Here is a 26623-nt window from a genome sequence, read left to right as displayed (position 1 = left end):
TATTGTGAAATTTGATACAATTGTGGCTATCTTTGTGTTTATTATACATTGGTCCAACATGGATATGGTAAGCAAAGTCACAAAAGAAAAATGGAGAATGGAATCAAACTCGACTCAGCTCGAAGAGCACTTTTAGTCTATGCTGATGAATGAAAACTCCTCTATCAAGCGGATCTTCCCTTTTCCCCGATAGAAATTTACATATTCGCAAAAACTATATGCTCTCCAACCACACCCAATGGAATTAGGTTTTACCAAAACCTAAAAGATTTACTATAGTTTTGCAGCCTAGAAACAGGAAAACATTATCAAGGAAGTACTTGAATTAGTTGAAACCACAACACATATCCAAACTTATATGTTAAAATTAACAGATGCAGAGATATTCATGTTTACACAAACCATTTTACTGGTTACTTACACATAAAGACTCCATTACTATATTTCTTATTACAGGGAAAAAAGAACACATTTTTTTCCCTGTTTTCAACAGACAGACACACTAAAACACTAGACACACACATTTTTTCAACTATTTTTCTTCAGCCATAGAAGGCTAACACCATGATCTCTGCTCTGTTTCAACTATATTTTCGTTCACTTAGAACAAGTGCAAGGGTTGCACTTGCAGTCAGATCCACATTTGCAGCCATTCTCAGCAACAGGGGATTCACCCATCTCCATGGCGCCGAAGCTTGTCTTCTCAGGTCCCACCCCAAGCACCAAAGTCTCAGTGGTTGTGCTGCTTTCGGTGTAGCTCATGTCTGGGTACATCTTGCAACTACAACACCAAAATTAAAAAAAAAAAATATGAAACATACCCTCAACAACATCAAACAAGAGAAAGCTCAATTAAGGGCGGAGCTTGGTGGGAGTTTGTGGGTTCAAACACTAATATTATTAAGTAATAACTCGTGAAACTAACGGATTGACAGCTCAATGATAAGGAAATTAGACCCATCAAACTCCTTATACTCCTCATATATATATATATATAGAAATATAAAAATTAAAAGGTATTTATATCAAATTAACACAGAGCACTCGATAAACAAATGATCGGGATAATTGGCTTTCGAGTTTGTTCTTTCGCCATTTTCAGAGATCGTAGCAGGGTGATTCCATAATGTTAAAAAAGAAGTGACCCTTTATGTCCCAAATTTAAGGGACTTTCACTTTTAATAATGATAAATTATAAGTTATTATTTTTTAACAAATATTGAATACTATTTATAAAAAAATAAATAAACTTTTCATAAAAATAAAGAAATTATTAGAACATATTTGAAGTACTGTATCTAATAAAAAATAATTTAAAATAAAAATAATTATATTTGAAATCTAAAAGAAATCAATTATATAAATATTATTATTATATAAATGTTATTATAATTCATGTTTAAAATCCTGATTTTTGTCTTAGGTCACTAATATAACCGCTCCTTTGCTTCTAGATCCAACCCTTGCTTGTCACCAATCCCTCAAAATTAGCACAAAAATTGCCCAACACAAAACTATTATTGTGATCCCACAATTCCCCATCAAAATTCCATTTTGCATCAATCCATGCATGGGATCAAAAATTTAGTAGTGTAAAGTTTTGATAAAAAGAAGATAAAACAAATAAAAATCAAGGGATCAGCCAACAAATCTCAAATTAAAAAAACTCAATCCTTCACAAGAAAAACACATCCATGCATGGATCACACACAAAAAAAAAACTCTTAACCAGAATTCTCAAATTCAAGCTAATATAAAACAAAACAAAAAAAATCTTTTGTAGAGTTGTTATCTCCCATAAAATAGACCTTTACAAAGCGCACACTCATTCAGATATCGAACGCAAGACGAGAAATCGAAAAAAAAAATTAGGGGTTTACCCTCCACAGCCGTTGCCGCACTTGCAGCTAGATCCACAGCCACAGTTTCCTCCACAGCACGACATGATTGATTGGTCTGAAACAAGAATTGAGAAATCAAATGTGATTTTTTTTTTTTTTGATTGGTGTAGAAATGAGTGATTGAGGGAAGAAGCATGAGTGTCTATTTATAGTGAAACGAAGGTACATGGATGATATTAACCGTACACGTGTCGTGATCGTATGGGAATATGTTATCCTTGTAAGTCGGTCCATACATGATCCTAATTTCATCCACGTATTCGTCGTTTTCTATAATCACAATTACCATTCGTACGTATGTTCTAGACATATTTACATTCTCTATCGACCGCGACTTATTTATCTATATCGAATGTTTATAACAAACTAAATAACTTTATATTTTGACACTTTTCAAGATTTAAATGATTTTATCTTTGATTGTAAATTTTTTATATTTATTTTTATTTATTTTGAATTAACAGTTATTGTGACCTATAGTACTTTTTATATAGTTGTATAAATTTTATTTTAAAAAATAGAAAATTTCGCGCGTATGTTTTCGGTCAAACTTTAATTATTTGACTCTTGAAAAACGAAAAGTGTCACATAAATCGAAACAAATGAAGTATATTGTGATCGAGCTGATGTAGCATATGAGATGATAGGTGCGTTTGGGTGGTGGTCAGGGATCGGCTAAAAAAATAATTTAGAATTAAATTTTTTTAAAAAGATTGTTGTTTTTCCTAAAATAAAAATGTAATTTTAAATTTGAGGAGAGTTTGGAAAAATGTTTTCCTTAATTTTTTAAAGGAAATCATTTTTCTTAATTTTGAGGAAAATGAGTTGATTCGAAAAACTTTTTTCAAAATTTTTGTCCCAACCAAACATGAGAAAATTGGAAAACACTTTCTGGTTCCTTCATACCAAACACACTCGATATCAAGAAAGATTAGGGTTCAATTTAATCTGTTATGTCATTTTAATTGAATTCATCAGGTTCAATTTATTTAATACGATATATATTATTAATGTGATTTGTAAATTCTTATACAAAAATAAGTTACTTAATATGCTATAAAAAAGTAACAACTACGAATTTCTCGATAAATTTCTGAATTAATCGACCAAATTGATAGTGACTTCTTATCTACCCAAGGAAATAACATTTTCTGTTGGAACAAATTGTGGGCATGCACGTACCTTGGTTTAAGTTGTTAATGTTTATTCTTTTTATTTATCTCAAATAATATGATATTTATTTAAATAATTTAACATGTAAAAATTAAAATTATTTTTCAAAAAGTGATGATAAAATTTAAATATTTATGTTACATAGGAAACAAAAATAATAATTCAATATAGTACTTTTAGCATAAAAATAGTTAATGTTTACGTTTCGAGAATATTTTTTTCACGTATTATTTTTTCTCTAGAACTTGGTAGATACCAATAATTTGTGGCCCAAAATCTACACAAGTATGTTCATAATTGACTACACAAGTTTATGTTTAATATGATTAATTAAGTTGTGTTTAATGAATAAGATGATCATTGAAGAGTATTGATAAAAAATATTGTAAGATAATTAAATAAGTTCTAATTTTAATAGAAAATGAAGAATTAAATGATTATTTTGTTAATGAAATGTGTTTAATTATATACGATAAAATGATTAAGAAATGTGTAGATGTCATGCTTGTTCAATCTTCCTCTTTGTATAAGTAGCTTGATATAATAACTTCATATTATTACACATCCAAGATAAAAGTATTTCTAGATGAATTTGTACTTTGACACATTCAATTAATTAATGACATAGTTATGTCATTATTCGTTATGTATACAAAGTAGTATGTCAGAAATAATGTATTTTCCGCTAAAAATAATGATACTTTGTAGATATGATATGTTTTGACTTTGTGACTTTTTTGTTTGTATCTCAAAATTTAGTGACTTTGGGTTAGAGAAACTAGTTATATAACTTTTGTATGAAACGCAAATACTAATAGTTACTTGATCGATATGAAGTTTGTTCAAATATTAATAAAATCAAAAAGTAAGATATTAAAAGAATAATAATAATCTTAATACGAACATTAAATTTATTAACTGTCTACTTTAATATTCACCTTTATATTCTTCTATTAAATTACAATATATCACGTCATATCTAACCACTATTTTATATCATTTTTTTGGGAACATTTATACCTTTCTAGTTTCTAGCCTTAACTTAGTGACATAAAATAATATATAATACAACCTATAACAAAATCCATATATATGTTTATTAATTATATATTGTCCTACATGAATAATTATATAAAGAATTCTACCGATGGCCCTTGTATTTAAAAAGTGAAATTTATAATTTTTGAAATAAATTAAAATTATTATAATAAACAAAAATAATTTGATAATTATGTATTGAAATTAAACTCGCCATCTCAACGAAATAAGAATCTAGGGCTTCAACTTGTTTTTCAAAGAAAAAAAGAAAAAACCCCAAGTTGAGCACTGAATCAAAATATATACAACTACATTTCATATTCTTATTCTTGCTTAAATAATTTTTTAACCTATAGTATGAATTGGACCTTTTCTTTTTCCTTTTTCTTTTCAGGAAAAAAAAGGGAAAATGTACAAGTATCTCCTAAATTTTTGTCCGAAATTTCGGAGACACACTTATACTATATTAAGGTCCTATTACCCCCCCTAAACTTATTTTATAGTAATTTTCTACCCTTTTTCGGTCTACGTGGCATTATTTTGAAAAAAAAAAGTCAATCAGCATTGGGCCCACAAGATAGTGCCACGTAAGACGAAAAGGGCTAGAAAATTATTAATAAAATAAGTTCAGAGGGGTAATAGGACCTTAATATAGTATAAGTGTGTCTCTGAGATTTCGGGCATAAGTTGAGGGGGTACTTGTGCGTAATCCCAAAAAATGATATGAAATAGTAAATTATTTATTTGGATCAAATGTTATAGTCATAGTTTATTTTATTTATATTCATAGCAAGTATTCTATTTTTTTGTCATCTGATTTGGTATACGATTAACCCTTTTATATATTTCGATATAAAATGTATAAAATGTGTCTGTGTTTGTATAAACGAGAGAAAAATGTATATACAAATATAAATACATATATTTTTCGCCCTATACATTTATAATTATGTAAATACAAATCTTATTATACAAATTATAATGTATAAATAAATTTATATAAAATTGAACAATTTGTATAAATTAAATTGGATATATCTAGCGAATTATACAAATCAAAAGCTTCATAGCAAAATAAAATTTGCTATGAAGCACAATTATACAAATTATAATTATAACATATAAATATGATTTTTATATTATTAATTTTAATATTAATCATTCATATGTTCATAGATCAAAAATTAGTGCTAATATTTTGGGTTTGGCTTACATATTCGATCAACTTCTCATAATTCTTCCGTTCAATTTGATTTTCATGTTTGAGCTTAGAGTAAAGCTTAAAATGTTAAAATGTTTTTAAATTTTATGATTTTAAATTAAAGATACGAAGAATGTATCAAAGTATAATTTTGATAAAGTTAGAGATAAAGAGTTATCAAAAAAAGAAAAAAAAAATTATTTTGGAACCGACTAAAAAAAACAAACTATAAATATACACTGACTATGAACTATAGCTTATCAAAAGTTATAAAAAATATATAATGATTATACAATATAGCATACTTATACATGAATTCAGGGGCGGACTCAGTAACCCAGATGCGGATGCTCGAGCACCCATTGTTTTTCGAAATTTTTTGTATATATATATAGAAAATATGATAAATATGTTATTATAATTTAAATGAGCACCTATTGAGTAAAAGCAGTAGTTGTGGGTGAGTTGGTTTAAACCTCTACAATAAGAGATGCGCGAAGCCACTGGCGAGTGTTCGAAATTTGGTCAGAAAAAAATGTGTAATGACCATTTATGGTAAATTAGTAATAAATGGATCAATGTTTTAAGTGGATTATTTTTAGGTAAGAATAAGAAGAAATATAATCTAATGTACATTTTTGTATAATTTGTCTAAAGTAAAATAGAATAAATAAATGGAAATTGAGAAATAATAAAAAGATGATTATATACAAAAATGATACGAATAGAGACATAAAGTCAACTTTAAAGTTTTTTTTTTTTTTTGAGTTAATAATTTTGTCCTAAAACAAAGAATAATTTTAGTGGCCAAAAAGTTGTTCAATTCAATATTCCAAAATGTAACTAGCTCATAAGAAGCAAATATCATTTTTTTATTCTTTTTTTTTAAAAAAAGAAACAAATATCATTTATTCTTTTTTTTTTGTACAGAAGCAAATATCTATCATTCTAAAGAATAAAATATTAGGTGACTATTCTTTTGATCCAAAAAAAAAAAGACTTCTCTCTTTACAAGAAAAACAACTCACCCTAAAAAATTGAATGGAGATGATTAACAAATTTAAGCATATCAAAAAGAAAAAAGAATGGTTATCCTTGTTCATAATGTTTATTTTAACTATTCAATATTCGATATTTACTAATCTAATTAAATTGGATACGTAAAAGACAAGTATATTATAAAGATAAATTATTCTCTATATAAATTTTTTTCATTTTCAAAGTTGAATTTAATTATTTTGATTAAGATGGGAAGAGTTTCAACCATCCACAACTCTTCATAGAAGGCTATATATATCCATCCTATTATATATTTTATATGTTTACACTATATTTGATATTTAATTTCAGGATTTATTTAATGAGTTCATCTCTATATTATACAATTCGAATCTGATAATTAATAAAAAATGAATATTTGCGTAACTTGATCTTAACAACTAGTTTAAGATATAAGAATTGGTCAAAACCATACCATGAAATGAAAATATGTTTGGTTTGAGGGACAAAGAATACAATTTCGGGAATAAATTTTGGATTAATTTATTCTAAGTTTTGTTGAGTTTTAAAATTTTGGGACTATCAATTTTGGAATTAATTATATTATAATCATAGTATTATTTTAATCACACACCAAAGATAAGATAATAATTCCAGGATTATTAATCCCTTAACTAAACAACAAAATGACATACATTTGCCTTTCTTAATAATTTTTCTTCCAAACTATTTAAGCAAGACAAGGTTAAAATTGCAAACAAAAATTTATCCCAACTTATCTACTTCTACTACATTAAAAATATGCTTTAGCGGTAATTAATTAGCAATTACCGCTAAATATGTATTTTTAGTGGCAATTAACATTCTTTGTATGTGTCACTAAATGCTTTAGCTACATTGGATCTAATGGTACTTAACTAATGCCGGTAAAGATTTTAGCACTTTTTATTGATATATTCATTTATTACCGCTAAAATTTATTTTTATCGTAATGTTCAAAACCAAATACTATATATATTTTTCATATTATACTAGTATATCCTCTTTTTTAGTCCAATAAACTGAACATCTATCAATTAAAAAATACAATCATTAAATAATTTTATCAATACTAATCTCAATATTATAATTCCATCATTATAAACTTAGTATAACTTATTCCCTAATCAAACCATCTTTAAATACCCCTTAATCTATTAATGTGGAACTCATTGCATTCCTTTAATTTAAACATCATAATTGAATATCTAAATCATAGAAAATACAAGATGAAGACTCAATATCATGTTAAATAATAAATTAGGTAAATATAACTCTAATATTATATAATGTAAAATAAATGAAACTCCAATAGTTTAATATTTTAAAAAAAATTATCTATTATTTTCATCACAATTTTCCATAAAATGAGAGAAGAGAAAAGATATGTTTATTTGTTAGCACATGGGCTGATAATTGTGCAAAGGGCCCTACTACTCGCGATATCCCCTTCATAATGTTTTGCTAGATAACATATAAATACTCGTGAGATAATATTTTCTTTCTTACTTATCACATACCAAAAAATAAATAAAAGCTCACTTAAATTTAAAAAAACATTTTCTAAAAAAAAAAAAAGTTCGTGAAAATATTTTTCATCGTACCAAATATACCCTCTATTTAATTTGTTTTTTTATCGACCATTCATGATGGGGGGTAGGGATGAACTTCCTACGTCTCTATGGATGTCGAATAATTTAAAGATGGCCTACATATAAGTGAATCTCCTTTACCCTTTTATCATATTTTAACCCTATATGACTAATTGTTTGCTAGTTATAATTTATCTTAGTACACATTTTTTCAAGGTAGTACTAAAGTTTAGTTTAGTACCACTATATATTAGTGTACGTTCATTAAAAATTAAATTACTTATAAGCGCTTAAAATTCATATCACTAACTTATAATAATGTCAAGATATATATATATATATATATATATATATATATATAATGTTATCAACATATTTATCGATTTGAAATGAGAACGACAATTCATTCTGTGGTGTTCTACACAAGATAATTTCATCTTTATTCAAAATTTTAATTACGTATATGGACACAAAATAAGTCTTGAGAGGAGAGATGAGCTTGATTACTTACGAGGTCGTATTTTCTATTTCGATACTTACATAAAACAAGTAATCGTAAGTTAATAATATTTGACAAAATTCTTGCACTTCATTTATCTTAATTCAAATCTTATAACATCTAAATCAATTCAAATCCCATGATAAGAAAATATTGTTGTTTGAGAAAATAAAAAAAAAGGAGATAATATTGCTACTTGCTACTTTGGCCTTTGGATGGAGAATATAGACATGGGGTTGTGTATTTTAGATTGAAAAGGACATAGAATAAATGGGTTTTTTTTCTTTTGGAAAGAGGGTTAGAATTAAGCTAAATTATATATGAGGAAAAATGAAAAAGAAATCATATAGCAATTATAATATGCCTTCTACCAATATGACTTTTGGTGGACTGGTAGGATTATTTCACTCTTAATTAGTGATCTCGAATTTGAGCTTTGGGTATGAAGAAAATCGTATTGCGAGTGTCACCACCAAATGGGCCCCGCAGAGCGCCATCTAGACTTAAATGGAACTTCAATGTGAACTTCGAACACCGATTAGAACCGAGAATTTTTTTTATAAATATGCCTTTTTCTTTGTCATTTATAGTTTGGTAGATGCCATAGCACATGACAAAAGAAAGATAAGTAAGTGAATGTTGGTTCAATGATTGGAAATGTGAAAGACTTTGGGTCATTTTTCTTTGAAAAGTGAAGCAAGAAGATAAGAGGGAACCTATTATATAATGAAATGTAGTATTTGTATGAATGTGAAATGAAAATTTAAATAAAGAAATTATTGGATAGGAATCTTGTTCCTAATTGATTAAAGAGATCTTTATAAAGGATTGAGAAGAAGTCAAGTCTCACATTGCTTGGTTGCTTATTCTATAATAATATTACGTTATAATACAAGATAAGTTTTTGGAGGGTTGTATTTTAGTGTTATTACTACTATAAATAAAAAGTCTTAGACTTCATTTATCTCAATTCAGATCTTATAACTCTATATGTAACTTATGACATCTTGAATTGAGTAAGTAAATTCTAACACCTCAAATACTTGTAACATCTTGAATTGAGTAAGTAATTCAACACTTCAAATACTTCAGGTTCGAGCCTTGAGAATGAATATGTAGTAGTGATCTATGAAGCATGAAAAGAAAACAAGAAATGTACAACATGGGGCTTGAAGGTCAGAGCGTTGAGAATGAGTATGATGTGACGTAAAAAGAAAAAAGAAACGCCCACCATGGGGCTCGAACCCACAACCACAAGGTTAAGAATGAATATGATGTGACGTAAAAAGAAAAAATGAACACCCACCATGGGGCTCGAACCCACGACCACAAGGTTAAGAATAAATATGATGTGACGTAAAAAGAAACGCCCACCGTGGGGCTCGAACCCACGACCACAAGGTTAAGAGCCTTGCGCTCTACCAACTGAGCTAGACGGGCTTTGATGTTAAATTTTATTACTCTAAATATATTCTTTAATATTTTCCTTCCAGACCCAAAAAAACAAATTCCCTCTTTTTCATTTATGCGACACTATTTTCTTATTATTAGTTTATTTTAAAAATGATACTTTTTTCTATTTGAAATATATATAACTTTAAACTTTCCATTTTACACTTAATAACATGTGTTAAGAAGAAAGTTTACGGTATATTATAATAGAAAAATCTTAGCTTTTGAAAACTAAAATCTTTACATAGTAGTTGAAAAGTTAAGAAAGTTATATACTCAAAAACATGTAGAAACATTGTTCCAAATATGTAGAGTCTCAAATATTTTTGAACATTATGTGTGCTCAAGATTATTCTTTTATACTTTCTTAGAGCCATCGAACAAACAATTTGCTTATTAAATAAAATGCCATGTATATGCATAATCTATACAAAGGCTAATCTAGGATCTAGATTGAGCAGTTCAGTACGACTGTGATCAATTATTATATGTATATATTCACATTCTTTTTTGTGTATGTATACGTAGCTCAAGTCAAAAGTAATGAGTCCAATTGAACCACTTAACCGGCCCAAGATCTACTAGTATATCATATGTGTCGAGCAAAAACTAGTATATCATATGTATACATTGCTCTAATAAAAAAACATGGAGTTGGATTGAACCATTGAACTCGCCTATGATCCGCCTTTCTACGTATATGTGTTGTACTAAATGTGTCAAGCAAAAGCTATTCGTACCTTATGTATACATAGCTCGAGTCAAAAGCAAAGAATTCAATTGAACCACTGAACCCATCCTAGATCTGCCTGCGTAAGTTTATATGTTTGGACCAAATGTGTCAAGCAAAATCAATGTATACCGCGTATGTATACATAGCTCGAGTCAAAAGCAAAGAGTTCAATTGAATTACTGAACCCTCCCTAGATCCGCCTCAGGTGTATGTGTTGGACCAAATGTGATGAACATCAAGTGAAAACCAGCTCTTCTAAAAGATCATTCAATATAAGATCCTCCAACTCCAGTCCACCACACACAGCATCAAATTGAAGGTTCATCCAAGTCTCACCTTTTGCTAGATCACGACTCACAACATCGTCAATTGGTTGATCATTCTTCATTTCAGACTCGAAACACAAGGTCACATCTTTCCATACCTCACCAAGGACATGGTAGCCAATAGGCATCGTATGGATATGAGTATGACACGTCAACGACTTTGGCCAGTAGGAACATGATCTCTCATAAATTTGTAACAAGACCTCATTGATCAAATCAAACAAGAGTAGTTGATCACAAGTAACACCCTCTTGATCAAGTAAGCAATATCCTTCCACTTCATCAAATAATGAAGGATTCACTGGTTTATCAGCAGAATGCCATTTCCCTATAATCTTATCTCCACTGAATCCTGATAGTTCTAGTACATCTTTTACATAATTGAATTCACATTCATATCTTTTATCAACTTGAATTTGCAAAATTCTGTTCAGATCACTCGATGGCAATCCTCTTTTATCGGTATGAACTACATCTTCTTCTGCACCTGTAAAGTCATCGTTTTAGTTTGCTATACGCATTTTATAGAGATATATAACTTACACAGCACGGATCATACATGAAGGCACGTACATAATTTACATGTGTTACGCAGAAAGTATCAAACTTTGGTATGTTTGGCGTCATTTCATATTCACATCAAGACCAATACATGTTTCGAATGTGTCCAAATTAATAGTTTGCTTAGAAACAACAATGTACTCAGTGCAGTCCCACACATTGGGTTATGGGGAGGGTAGAGTGTACACAGACCTTATCCATACCTGAGAGGTTGCTTCCGATAGACCTTTAGTTCAAGGAAAAACAAATAAAAGCAATGCAGAAAAAGAAGTAACGAATGTGAAAGTATAACAAAGCATGCTGAGCAGTAACTATAACAAAATCGATAATCAAAGTACAAGAAAACAATAGATAGATCAGTCTACTTATATAGCATAGAGAAGAATATATAGATTGCCTCGAATAACATACCTTTAGCCGCCGAGAGCTCATTTGCACCAGAAGTAGCATTCTGAATAATCATATCAGGCAGAGGAACAGGAATTGGTTTATCTACGTTTGAAACAACTGATGATGTTCCCTCGATAATGTTTTCAACGGGGGAAGAGTTCTCACGAGTCTTTAAGCCACCAAAGTCATCAAATCTCTCGCTAACATCAAGAAAAATTGTACTCTTGGAGTCTGAATTATAACCCTTCTCAGTATGGTTTTCGGAACCTAAAGGAATGTCTAGGGACTTCTGTTCATTGGACTTGCAAATTCCTACGTATAAGTTGCTGCTCGATGTAGCTCTGTCTAGTGTATACGAGGATCCACGTTCAGGAGAGTCCTCACATTTAAAAGAATTGTAATATGTGAGATCAGGCATAGAGAGAATCCTATCGAGACCTATAGGACTTCTTCTACCCGGTGAAGGTGATCTAGATGTTCTAAAGCTCGAACGATCAGAAATGTGATGTTTTTCTTCCCTATAGATAGATGAGTCGAGAAATCCATTATATTTGTGCAATGACTCATTAACAGATGATGTTCTCCTAAAGGATGTCATTTTTTCACTCCTCATAAATGGAGAATTGCAATGAGCAAAAGTACTTCCCTTTTCAATATCCTTTGATGATCGATGACCATGTGGAACCTTATGAAGGACAGCATCCATGAAAATTCGATGCCTCTCCTTTCTACTCTCCTCGAGTGCATATCTTATTTTTTGCTTTAGATTCTTAAAACGATTGAGAATGAGTTTACTACTCTCACGGTCTTTCTTTTCTGCGCGAGGTGAACAAGCAGAGGCATTATCAAATGATTCAGCTCTTCTGATCAACACGTTTTTTCCAACATCATCATCGCTACTCAAATCCGTTGATGTCACTGAGTTGCTATTAAATCCACCAGAACCAGACACCTCACTACCAACTTGTGACTGATCATCTTCCCCTTTAGCATGATGCCTACATTTCCTTGACCTGACAGCTTTTCTTCCTCGTGATCTACGCGAAGGAAATGAAATCGACTTTATAAACCCGAGCATTAACTTGGATGAGTCATTTCTCATGTTTTCTACTTCCATAGGCTCTTGCACTGCACGGTCTCGTATTTTTTTGGTGGGAGGGTCTAACAGACTAGCAACAGAATACATCTCTTTGTAATTAGTATGCTCCAAAGTCTTGTCATGAGAAGATTGTAGATCAGCAAGGTCTAGATGTTGAATAGAATTAGTTCGTTCGAGCTGTATAGGACAGGATGAACTTCTCCGGTGCCTGCCCTTTCTTTTTTTAGACGTCTCTTCTTGAGTAATCAAAGACCTTATCCGAGATAACATTGAACTTTTGGACACTTGATTAGGTTCTTTGATTTTCGACACAATCTGAAATGATACAGTCGATGACATAGTAAGTTTAGCGCGCATATATGTACATAATGTAGCAACAAGCTGTCAAACGGACAGCACAAAAATAGAGACTTAAAAACCTCTCATATACTACCTTGCAAACTTACCGGGGAACTCTCAGTAGCAGTTGCATTATCCTCTAGATCTTCAACCACTGGAAAAAGTGAAAAATAGTTAAACAGTATGCAAACATACAACTTCACCATCTAACATGACATGCTTAAGAGTCTAAATAAACATAATGCAGCAATGGGAGATTCTGTTTATGTTTTTTTCTCTGTTCTTAATTTCCTCACCAGCAACTCGCTTTCCACCACCCTTCCTTTTGCGCGGAAGGCGTTTCCTGTGAAGTATCCACATGCATCCCGGAGGACTTTCCGGACTAATACTAGGATCTTGGTGCTTTCCCATTGTGTAATAGTACCAATCGAATCGCCTTTATTCTCAAGGCCTAGCGAGTTCCTTTTATTTTTCCTCAGTCTTCCTACACCTGAACCATATGTAGGAAGACAATAAGCTAAAAAAACAATAGATGATCAAACAAAATAACAACAATTCACTTATTCAAACTTTCCCCATTTCAATTACAACTAGTAAGATCTACAAAGTGTGTTTCACTTTCAAATCTCATAATATGGGCATCTCAAAAGTTACTTTACTTGATATCTATGCTGGTGAGAGGTAATACCAACCTATGATGTTTGTCGTATGTCGAAGTGCATGCAAGTTGACCCAGACGACACGGTTATACATGAAAAAAAAAAGGATTATACATGAGTAAGTTTGTCTAGACAGAATAGTGTTTCATCCTTAACCAAAGGTCTCGGGTTAGAATCTCCCTGTATAACAAAGTAGCCTTTGTTAGGGATTGTTTTTACCACCAATGTGGAAAAGTTTGTCTAGATAAAAAAAAAAAAAAACGAATCTAAATAGTATCTTTGCAATTGTAAACTTTCGCATGATATCCTAATCACTTTCGAACCGAACAAGTAGATGTATGATTAAACCAAAAAGTATAATTATTTTTTTTTTGACAAAGCAATTTTCACATCCATATCATAAGATTAAAAGAAAAGACAAATTAGAGTAAAATAATCATAGATGTATCCAATATATATGCAAGGTAATATATTAAATGGTGCACTTACTTATTTTTAAATTTTGAATCTGTGTCTTGACATATATAAACGAGTATTACAATTAAAATATTATCGTCATTATAATACCTTAGTATATAAATTGAAGGTTCATAAACATGGTTGAATTTTGCAGAGAAAGTGAAGGAAGAAGAAGGAAATGGATGGAAGAGAATTGGGAGAGAGAAAAAAATAATACTATAATTTTGTTTATTTAATTTTGGCGCCATTTATTCGCCAACCGTTTTCCGTTTCTTTCTCTAAAATTAAAATGGATAAACTTTAGGTTTTTTATTTAAGGATTTTGATTTAATTTTTCTTTTTTGTAAGAAAAGAATTTTTAATTCGGTATATACTTTATACGTGGATTACACTAGATAAATTATTGTAATAAAAGACTTTAACTAGGCGATTCATTCACTAGTAAATATGAGATTTTACCTAACGTAAGAAATATGTGTTACAGATCAATGAGTTTTCCTCGCAATCTCCTGGCCAAACCAACTCATTGAAATAATACATGGTAGAAATCGATTCTCAATTAAATAAGGAAAACTTTCTAATTTTTTCATAAGAAAACATTTCTATTTTTTTTTCTTTTACCCACTATTTCAATTAAAATAACTGTGAAAATATTCTCTGGATATTTTTTATTAGAAAGTTTAGTGGGCAAATACTAATCTTTTAGTAGTGATTTAATTTAGGAAAATTTACGTAAATATACTATAACAAAATATATTTATCATTTATAGTAATAATATTTTTTTTCACTTGATCATTTTTAATTTATTTATAATACAAATTTAATACATATTACAAAGAACAATTTATTATTCACATATGATACAAATTTTAATGATGAATAATACATTTATCACACATTTTAATACACTTATAATACAATGTGATAATTTTTTACCAAATAAACATGATATATTTCAAAAAACAATTATAATCCATATATATTGCATACATAATTCACTTTTAATACATATTACAGATTTAACAAAGCATTACTATAAATGATAATAAACAAAAAATATCGCTAAAATCAGTAATTATTTTTTAAAATATATTAATTTATGTAATTTTTCTTTTAATTTATCTTTGTTTTGATTCAATCTGTGGACAAGATATATTATATAATATCGACTTGCCATATATTATAAAGTGAGTGTATTGTTACTTTAAGGTTTATGTGGAATCTAACGAGTAGCAATTATTGGGATTGACATTGAATGTAACAAATTATATTTGGAGTTAATTTGAATCAATTTTGAAGCAAAACGTGTTAGATGAAGTTTCTCGGGTTAAGAGTTAATTACATCGTATGCCTATTTTTTTCTAAATTATAAAAATTCTTTAAATTTGGTGGAATTCAGATATATTTCAGAACGTTCTGAAATATCACATTCCGGTTTTAAATATAACTCTCAGCATCCTGATAAATCACGTCTCGATTTAAGATACCTTACTCAACATCGCGATACATCGCGTAGAATGCTATGTTCGACTGATACATCACGTAAAGTGATGTATCCGAAAATAGGAGAGATTAGGATTTTTGTAAATTTTTCAAATGATAAGGAATTTTAGAAAAAATGGTAAAATAAGTTGTGTATTTAGGTAAATTTTCCTTAAAACGTATAATGATTCACCAAGAATTGTGAACATGTACATGGGCTTGTCGATCACATGCTAGTTTGATCCACGAATCTTTGATTGGGCCGTTGGGCTGAAAATGAGGCCCAAAATCTTGTACTCCCTTGTAGTATACATGCACATTTAGCCCAAAATGCAATAATTGTTCAAACATATAATGCTAAGAGGAAAGATTTTGTTTCGAAATCGCTTATTTGCAAATTTGATATGTTTTACTTGAGTTGTGATTTTCGAATTATAACCTCTATACCTTCACAAAATAGGAGTAAATTCTGTATATATATTAGCCTCTGAATATTTCACCAATAAAATTACACTGAAACGTACCGTTAATTATTCTTATAGAATGAATGATAAGGATATTAGGTGTGTAATGCATTATTAAAGTTTAGGGATGATACAAATATTGAACCATATATATGTAGTTATATATATTAGTTTGATTATTATACTTTTGTGATATTGTTACTTATTTTTCTTACACATTCTTAGATTATTTATTGAAATTTTACTAACAACATTTAAAATCATAGATTGAAAATTATTTTTTAATTATAAACGTTAAAAAGTAGCTATTTGTAATTTTTTTTTCTGTGGAGGGGAGAAGATAAAGTAATCATGTGAAGGAGTTGTGTCTGAGAAAAAAATTAATTTCGGTATAATCTAGAGGAATCAATATTAAAATTAATTTTCCTTTATACTAATTAGTTTCAAAAATGAGGAAAAATAATCTTCACATAAAATTTAGTATAAGTTATATTTTTACTGCCACATATTAATTATCATATTTTAGTTTTTGATGAATAATTGGACTTAACTTTAAATTTAAATTAGTTTAGTAATTTAATTAAAATTATAATTTACATATTAAAAAAACACAGAAAGTACTACTTATAAGCTATATAATTCTTCAATATTAATATAATGAAAAAAGTATATTAATTATAGGAGGAAGGGAGTACACATCTGGCTCATATTTTGTTTTAATTTCCACATAATAAATACATATATGAGTCAATTTAGTATGAACTTATATAAGATAATATTAAAATACATAAATTAGGACTAAATTTTATATAACTAAATAACACATAACTAATCTTTATATTATTGCTAACATATACATAATTTTAATCAGTAACCAAATTATAATAACGAAAATGCAATTTATTCTTTCCCCCCCAAAAAAGTACAATGTTTATTATAAAGACAATTTTTTTTTTGACATGAATCAGATTAAAATAATGATTTTATTAATGTTCATTTTTCTTGGTGGTGGATGTTCATTTAATTATAATTATATATTTCCTTTTTTCCCATTTTACTTTTTATAGATAGGATGATAATAATTGTTGATAACAAATATTTTTGAATGCTTAGAGATTAAGATGACAATTGACATATGCAATTATGTCTACTTTTTTTTTTTTTTGAAGTATGTAGTTGACAATAAGCCTAGCTTATTAATTATTTTGCTTTTTTTAAAAAAATAAAATAAAATAATGCATAATGAAAAATGATTGTCAAAGTGAAATTGTATATTAAAAGTTTGTTGAATTCAGATTTCCAAGTCAATTATTTAATTAGGTTTCCTCTAATCAATTTTAATTTCCATGGTTTAACATAAGATGTTCGAGATTAATTACAAGAATCCAAATTATTACACCTTTATTCCATTTTTTTTTTTGTTTTTAGATAATATTGTGATTAATGCTAAAGTCAGAAGATATAGATTGTTGAAGAATATGGCAAATAAAAATAAGTAAAACAATAAAAAGGTTTAAAATAGTTAATTTATTCACCACTGACTTAGAAGTCAATTTTTTTTTTAAAAAAAAAAAAATGTTTAGTAAGTGTCCACTAAAATATTTTCATATACTCTTCACCGTCATTTCAACTTAAAAAATAATTTTACATAAAAAAATAGAAAAGATTTAAAAATCTAATTAAAATAATCAGATTTTATTAATGTTCCATTTTCTTGGTGGTGGATGCTCATTTAATTTGTTATGTATGTATTAAAATGAGCCTAACTTTACATTGTTTGGTTAAAAAATGGGGAAAAAATCTTTACATTAAATCTACTACTATATTTTTTTTCCATTAATTGTCATATTTCATTTTTAGGTAGTTAATTTTAATTTATTTTTGGAGCTAAACTAAATCAACTTAAAATATTAAATTTACAATTCAATTAGTGAAAAAGTAAATGAAGAAAACTATATATGTTATTCTTCTTTATCAATAATAATACGATAGAATGATATATCTTAAAATATTAATCAAAATTAATTAATTTAACTTGTGAAATCGGTAAGAGAACAATTTTCTAGTAAATTATTTTCTTCACTTTCCAACATAAAACATAGCATTACTAATACGATATTTGGTTCATGTTTTGCTTTTTTCGCAAAATCAATGTATATATAAGTTATGAAGAAATTTATATATTGTTTAATGCAAAGCATATAAAAAGATTTTATCTTGACCTTACATATAACTAAATTTTATATAACTAATTCATGAATAGCTAGTCTATGTTTATTATTTAATCATCCTTTGAGTTAATTAATCCCACTAGAAATTTATTTTAAAATAAATTTACATTTTTAATTAAACAAAAATATAAATTTAATCCAAACATAATTTTATAATATTCCACCTTATGATCGAACAACTCCAAAGGTTGATAATAATTTAATTTAGTAAACTTGAGTTATTACATTTTTTCTTTTTTTCTCTCACTTTTCTTTTTATTTATAAGTTGGTACTCCATCCGTCCATAATTGTTTGTCAAGGTAAGAGCATGAACTCTTCTCAAGGAAAATTTAATACAATGTATAATTTGATTAATATAACCCTACTGCAACAAGAATATCAAAAGTTTACACAACTTTTCAATTGAACAAAATGGAATAATTATTAAGGGTAGAACTGCATTTTTTAAAAATTATTTTTTAATTATTTAAATTGATAATTTTTTTAATCTTGAACATTTATTTTTAATATATCTGTCAAACATTCGTGGACAGAGGGAGAAATAATAATCGTTAATAACAATATAGTGAATGCTTAGATATTAAGATGACAATTGACAAGTACAATTTTTTAATTCCTTTTGTCTGTATGTTTTTTGTGAGGGATATAGTTGACCACAAGGCTAATTTGTTATATCTTATATTTCAAAATAAGTGTAATTCAATTTAGCATATAATATTTTTTTATTCCTAAATATGTGTTATCTTCTAAATTTAAGAGAAAATTAATGTATATTTTTAATAATACTCTTATACAATATCTTTTGAATATCGTTCAGTTTTTAAGAGATATTTATTCAATACGAATAGTTCAGTAAACTGTATATTATATTATTGATTTCTTAACGAGCATAATATTTGTAAAGATAACAAGAAAAAACGAATTTTAAAGTGAAATTTTTATTTTGAATTTTTTTTTGAAATTCATATTTTCAAGTCAATTATTCATTCAAGTTTCCCCTATTTTTATTTTTTAAATCTCCTTGACTTTTATAAAAAAAAAAAAAAAAGAGGATGGAATTGAAATCCACAAAATAATACCTTTTTTTTCCAATTTTGTTTTTATAGATAATAATGTGATTAATGCTAAAGTCAGAAGATGTTGAGTTCTGGAGATGTCAAAGCAAAACCAAAACTAAAAAAGGATAAAAATAGTTAATTCTGTCACCAGTAACTTATAAGTCAAATTATTTTTAATAAATTTGATATCCAAATTTAGATTATTTTATGAAATATAAATAGGGGAAGAAATGTGTAAGCTATGATTGGTTAGGCCAAACATTTAGCCAGTTGGATTCATATCTCATGCAGACATGGCACCAAAATTATTATTTTTTTCTTAGACACAATTATCATCTTAGTTATCATTGCCATTTTTTTATTTGAATTTATGAGACGTTTTATCGATGTCTATTTTTAATTGTTATAATTTTTTCAGAGTCAAATAATACTCTCTTCGTTCACTTTTAGTTTTCACTATTTTTTTTAGAGTCAAATGGTAAGAACTTTGACTAATATTTAACGATATATATTTTCATAATGTTGATATACAAATAATTGTAATTTATAATACTTTTCGTCAAGATTTTGGATATCTAAATGTTTTGTTTAAAAATGTCAAATTAGTATAATGTAATTCAACTTTGAAGATTAGTCAAATTGACTTGCGAAAATTGCAACATGACAAATAAAATTGGACGAATGGAGTAATAACTTTGACTAACATTTTATAATGTATTATTTCAGCATAATACACGACAAAAATGGAACTTAGTATTTTTCGTATAAATTTTGAATATCTAAATTTTTTTATTTAAAATATTTAATTAATATAATCTAACTTAACTTTGAAAATTTAATCAATTTGACTTTTGAAAAGTATAACATGACAATTAATAATGGAACGAGAAAATATTTTTTTAAAGAAAATTAATGTTAATTCTCATTCTAAAAATGACAACTTTCACATATATCAAATAAAAAATTCATATTTGTATGCTATAGCAAAGTTTGCATAATTGCGCTCCATAGCAAACATAGAAACTGTATAACTCGCTATACATATACAGTTGAAGCAAATTGTCTAAAACGAAGTGTATAAAACAAGAAAGAGAAAGACACTTGGGCAGAGAACTGTATAAAAACGAAGTGTATAAAACGAATTGTATTATTATAAGTGTATAGAACGATTATATACAATTTGAATTTGTATAAAATGAGAACGAGAGAAAGACAAAAGAGACTTGACAAGGAATATACAATTGAATCGAATTGTATAAAACGAGAAAGAGAGAAATTAGATACAATTTGAAAATTGTATAAAATGAGAAAGAGAGAAAGACAAAAGAAACTTGGGCGGGGGAGTATTTTTATTGCATAATTATAAGTGTATAGGACGAAAATATATGAACTTGCATGTGTATATACAATTTTCTCACGCTTTATACAAACAGAAACACAATTTATACATTTCGCTTCTGTTTGTATAAGCGAGAAAGGCGAGGGTGGCGAGCGAGATTTGGGAAAGTGGCGAGCGAGATCTGGAAGATGGGAGAGAGGGGAACAAAAATATATGTATCTATACAATTTTCTCTATTTTATACAATTAGAAACAAATTTTATACACTTTTATTTGTATAAAAAGTGAGGAAGCGAGCGAAAGATTGGAGGAGAGTGGCGAGCGAGAACTTTGGAAGAGAGGTGCCTAACAATTTTTTGCAAACGTTTGCTATGGAGTACAATTAAATCAAACCCTAGGTACTCTATTTATTTTAGGTTATTAATTTACTATTATACACAATTTTTCCTATTAAAAAAATATATTTTCTTATAAATCCACATTAATTCTAAATTTATGTCTAATTAAACAATATCATGAATCATGATAGAGAAAAATTAATTTTTGATTTTACTTTGACCCCATTCAATATTCCACAAGTTGCTCCATTTGACTTTTCGAAATCAAAGTACCACGTATGTTAATAATTATTCAAAAATAAACACGCTTTGGCTTTTACCTTAGCCTTAACTCCTAAAATTCCACCCCACCCCCCTAAGTAATTCATTTTTACTTCTTCAACAATTGCTTAAACAAAAACAAAAAAAAATCACTTTAAGCAAAACAAAAAAATAATAATTTAATCACTTATTAGAATTATATTATCCTCGAATTATGATAAACTTGTACAAATTTAACATCAACAACTCAAAGATGGAATAATTTAATATTTAAAAATTGATTAAATTTCATGAAAATTCAGATAAATAAAAAATATGTATCGATTAGTTATAACTGAAGATTGAATATATTTGACTAAAATTATAAAAATCAAAATTAGAATTTATTAGATTATTATTTAAGGGCGTACCACCCCACCCCCTTATCCCACCTCAAGATACGTATATTCTAAAAAATTCATTACTTCAAAATTGAAAAAAATCAAAAAGAAATCAAATCAAACCAATCGAAATAAATAAATCGTGATTATTTTTTTTCATTTGGTTGATTTTAAAAATTTAAAAATATATTTTTTCAAAAATTTTAATCAATAAATAAATCAAACCAAACCGTGAAGCCCCCCCCCCCCCCCACTCTCACCCCACACCAAAGGAAAACAAAACTCCTGACTTCTCACCCACCGCCCAAAAGAAAAAAAAAACAAAGAATCAAACAAAAATGTTATAGAATTCAATGTCAACGCCCCACCCAAAATAAAATTAAAAAAAAAAAGTGTATATATATATATATATTTAAAAAAAAAATTAATTAGTGAACTGCCCACCCAAAACACAGTATCAATATTTTTTTTCCATTTTTTATTTTTGGCAAAATTCAATTAATATAATATTCCACTTTTTTTTTTGGGAAATTAAAAGTCAACTCTTTCTCTTTCCTCTTACATCCTTTTCTTCTCCATTTAAATCCTCATGCCATACCACTTCCTCTGAACTTTCAAAAAAACCAAAAAAATCAAAAAAAAAATCACATTTCTTCATAAAAATTGAATCTTTGATGATCAAAATCTTATCTTTTTAGTTGATTTATTGATTTTTAGTAGATTTTTTTTTTGTTTTCTCAAAAAAATGGGTAATGGAGTTAGAAAATTGAATCTTTGTTTTGCTGGAGATGTTGGAGAAATATCAAAAAGATATAACGATTTGAATTTTACTGATCCACTTGATGAAGGTTTGGGTCATTCTTTTTGCTATATCCGACCCGACCCATATTCAAAACCCCACCCGTTTTCCGATGATTCATCTTCTTCTTCAACCACCACCACTATTTCCAGTTCCACCACCAGCACCACCACGGCGGCGTTCCGTACAATCTCCGGCGCTTCCATATCGGCGAACACTTTCACACCTTTGTCAACGGCACTCGTTGACTTTTCTTCTCATGTGGATAAAGCTTCAGCTTTTGAAAGCTCTCAGTTTTTTTCTTCAATCCCTTTACAGCCACATCCGAGGGGTGTTTTTCATTCCGGCCCGATCCCGGCCCGTTTATCAAACACGGGCTCTGGATTGGGTTCGGGCCCTGTAGAAAGGGGATTCATGTCGGGCCCGATGGAAAGGAGTTTCACTTCGGGCCCGTTGGAGAATCAGTATGATCCTATACAAATACAAAGGTATAAACTGAAACCTAAGAAATGGGGTTTGATAAGAAGTTTAAAGAAAGCTTTTTCGAGTTCTTTTTTTGGTTATAAAGAAGTGAAATTTACTGAAAAGAATATTGTTAATGTTAGTGAAATTAAATTTGTAGATTGTGATAATAATAATGTTGGAAATGTTTTGAGTAGTGAAAATAGTTTGGTTGATGATGATGATGATGTAAATGAATCATTTACTGGGCAAAATGTTCAATGGGCACAAGGTAAAGCAGGGGAAGACAGAGTACATGTTGTGATTTCTGAGGAACATGGATGGGTTTTTGTTGGGATTTATGATGGATTTAATGGACCTGATGCTACTGATTTTCTGTTGAGTAATCTTTATTCAAATGTTTATAAAGAACTTAAAGGATTGTTATGGAATGATAAGTCGGAAACTCCCAAGAATTCGATGAGTAATGAGAAGGTGGAACATTTTGTTCCAAATCAAGAATTTGATGGGGTTGATCATTCTGATGTGTTGAAGGCTTTATCTGAAGGGTTAAGGAAGACTGAGGCGTCGTATTTGGAGATTGCTGATATGATGGTGAATGAGAATCCTGAATTGGCTTTAATGGGATCTTGTGTTTTAGTTATGTTGCTTAAGGATCAAGATGTTTATTTGTTGAACGTTGGCGATAGTCGTGCTGTTTTAGCTCAAAATCTTGAATCTGATCTTGCTGTTAGCAAGTTTAGAAGGATAAATGAGCAGAGTGTTGGTAGCATTGATGCACTCTATAGAGCTGAATCCGATCGTAAACATAATCTTGTTCCAGCTCAACTTACTATGGATCATAGCACATCAATCAAAGAGGTAACAAATCATATCTCGTTTACATAAGTAATTGCAACAAACGTTTCGTGTTTTTCCTGTTTTCGTATACTAATTATATTGTGAATATGATTGCAGGAAGTTGTTAGGATTAGAAGTGAACATCCAGATGATGCTTTCGCGATTAAAAATGATAGAGTAAAAGGTTCCTTGAAGGTTACTCGAGCATTCGGTGCAGGATATCTCAAACAGGTATTAAGAATGACTTCATAATCATTTGATCATATTGATGCCTGGCATATCCAATATTTTTCGAAACTGTGAACCATATGCTTAACACAAACATGTTAAATGAAGAACACATATCTTTATTTATTGACTTGCAGCAGTATTGTTCGAACATTGAGATCTTTCAAGCGTTCTTCGTGGAATCCATCTTTCATTTTATGTTATATTATATGTTATGTATAGAAGAACATTTCGCTATAGCAACCAATGATATTGTAGAGAGGTTCGACTGTAGTTAGCTCGTATTTCCTGAACGTGTTGCTGATTTGTTTGAAGATTGTTTCATTAGCCTTGTATTGATCGTTTCGAATTCTGTGATTTTACAGCCCAAATGGAACCATGCACTTCTAGAGATGTTCAGAATTGACTACATTGGAAATTCACCTTACATCAACTGTTTACCGTCACTTCACCACCACACACTTGGTTCAAGAGACAAGTTCTTGATCTTATCATCCGATGGGCTCTACCAATACTTCACCAACGAAGAAGCAGTCTCCGAAGTAGAGACCTTTTTGTCTATATTCCCCGAGGGAGATCCTGCACAACATCTTGTCGAAGAAGTCTTATTCAGAGCTGCTAAGAAAGCTGGTAAATACAAAACACTCAGAATCATTGCCATAGAGATTTGCGAAGTACTAATGTCTCTTATCAAATCGTTCTAAACAACGTTCATTTTGGATTTTGCAGGCTTGAACTTTCACGAGTTGCTTGATATACCTCAAGGTGATCGTAGGAAGTACCATGATGATGTTTCAATCATCATTTTATCCTTCGAAGGAAGGATATGGAAATCATCGATGTAAATCTCAGGTAGATCGAGGAATTTTGGAAGTTTACCCTCAAGACCAAAACATCAGTACATAGAAGAATTCGAGCTAGTTTTGCTTTGTTAGCCCCTCGTCTACCCCGAATTTAGCAGTAGTTGTTTATAGTATACATGTCTAGGTTGCTCGATACAGAAATAGCGCGAGAGGCTGAGGTTTCTTGATCCACAGAGACTGTAAAGTTACCAAATAAACTTACAATGGTGAGTTTTGTAACAGATGGAGTTCCATCTCACAAACTTTACCTCAATAGACATGACCTGTTTGGTCAAAAATTCCTTTATTTTATATCATACTGACTATAGTTGAATCTCTTTATAATAACGTGATTTGTCTCGATGCATTCTGACTATTGTAGCGAAATGGTGTTATTCAACTACCTAGGCGTATTCCCAGGGTCTGAGGATGGGAGGTTTACGCAATCCTTATCCCTATGATAGACCCTTGGCTCGATGAAAAACATATCAGAATAGTTTGAATAACAGTCATGACAAAATACTATAGAAAACATATACTGATAGGACATGATATATATCGATTCTAAAGAAAACTTAGACCGTTATAGTAAACAATGTATGTGAAATCAAAATAAATGGCATAATATTGAAAACAATTGAATTGACCAAAGAGAGAAAAAGTATAGAATATGATAGAATTCTTTTTATTCTTCATATTTTTAAGTTTTGGTTTCTCATTAAAAAAAAACAATTAGATTGTTGTTGGAAAATGGAAATTGAAAGTTGACTATACTAATTTTGTTCACCATTTCAAACTTTGCCTTGTTTTCATTAATTTTTTTTTCATCATGAATTATTCAAGTTGTCATTATAACTATACAAAAACTGTTCAAGTTTCTTTATCTAAGTTAGTTTGGTACCAAATTTCAATTTGACTAATAGGAACTATGTGTTAATCTTCAAACAAGTTGAGGTCAATTATACGAGTCATAGAAGCATATTCTGTATTTTAATTCTAAGTGGTTCATGACTCAAGTTTCAACAATTGAATCCATTACCTTATTTAATTTAAAGAGATCATATTCAATATTTTTAGTGGATATTACACGTATAAATTCAGGTCTAGATTAAAAGTAATGAGTTCAGATAAACTCAGATTTATTTGATACGCCCGTGTGAATAATCATCGTATTTCAATTCGATTAATTTGAATATAACAATATTTCTCATTTTTCTCCAAAGAATTCAAAGTCTTCAAAATTCCTCTTTTTTATTTTTTGTCCAATAATTCATTAGGAATTTTTGTTGAAAATTTCAATTACTCCCTAAACAGAAATTAGTTGGTTAGAAAATGAAGATAGTCAATTAAACTCATCATTTGACATAAACTCTTTACGCGTTTTCTTTGGTAATATATTTATTCTTGAGTTAGGAAAAATTGGCAAATTATATAACC

The 26623-nt window shown here is 29.0% G+C and overlaps 3 protein-coding genes and 1 non-coding gene across 6 annotated transcripts; 1 reads left to right on the top strand and 3 right to left on the bottom strand.

Annotated features, from left to right (window-relative positions):
* Window positions 1–307: 307 nt before the first annotated feature.
* On the bottom strand, window positions 308–2019 carry LEMT1 (type 2 metallothionein). Its single transcript, NM_001247117.2, is given in 2 exon segments — window positions 308–781; window positions 1881–2019. Coding segments are annotated over 2 exon segments (249 nt in total). The 5' UTR covers window positions 1946–2019; the 3' UTR covers window positions 308–597.
* Window positions 2020–9292: 7273 nt separating this feature from the next.
* On the bottom strand, window positions 9293–14651 carry TRM16/32B (TONNEAU1 recruiting motif 16/32b). Of its 3 annotated transcripts, none has more exons than XM_019215508.3 (5): window positions 14569–14651; window positions 13639–13832; window positions 13450–13496; window positions 11926–13318; window positions 9293–11440 (listed from the first exon to the last, which is right to left on the bottom strand). In XM_019215508.3, the coding sequence occupies exons 2-5, from the start codon at window positions 13751–13753 to the stop codon at window positions 10863–10865; spliced, it is 2133 nt and encodes a 710-aa protein (XP_019071053.2). In that variant the 5' UTR covers window positions 13754–13832; window positions 14569–14651; the 3' UTR covers window positions 9293–10862. The 3 variants fall into 3 exon arrangements, with proteins under 3 accessions (XP_019071053.2, XP_019071056.2, XP_019071054.2); XM_019215511.3 differs by having other exon boundaries at window positions 14491–14643; XM_019215509.3 differs by lacking the exon at window positions 14569–14651 and adding an exon at window positions 14035–14456.
* Window positions 9810–9882, bottom strand: TRNAK-CUU (transfer RNA lysine (anticodon CUU)). Its single transcript has one exon. It is a non-coding gene; the product is annotated as a tRNA-Lys (tRNA).
* A 7794-nt stretch (window positions 14652–22445) lies between the features above and the next one.
* LOC101248906 (probable protein phosphatase 2C 23) lies at window positions 22446–25498 on the top strand. The gene is made up of 4 exons (XM_004246360.5): window positions 22446–24137; window positions 24234–24347; window positions 24710–24974; window positions 25074–25498. Exons 1-4 carry the CDS (start codon window positions 22761–22763, stop codon window positions 25187–25189), a joined length of 1872 nt encoding a protein of 623 aa, XP_004246408.1. The 5' UTR covers window positions 22446–22760; the 3' UTR covers window positions 25190–25498.
* The last annotated feature ends 1125 nt before the right edge of the window (window positions 25499–26623 follow it).

The sequence above is a fragment of the Solanum lycopersicum genome, chromosome 9 (genome assembly GCF_036512215.1).
Source record: "Solanum lycopersicum chromosome 9, SLM_r2.1".
NCBI classification, from domain to species: Eukaryota; Viridiplantae; Streptophyta; class Magnoliopsida; order Solanales; family Solanaceae; genus Solanum; species Solanum lycopersicum.
Note: the sequence above shows the minus strand (reverse complement) of the source record. Positions and strands in the feature narration are given on the sequence as shown.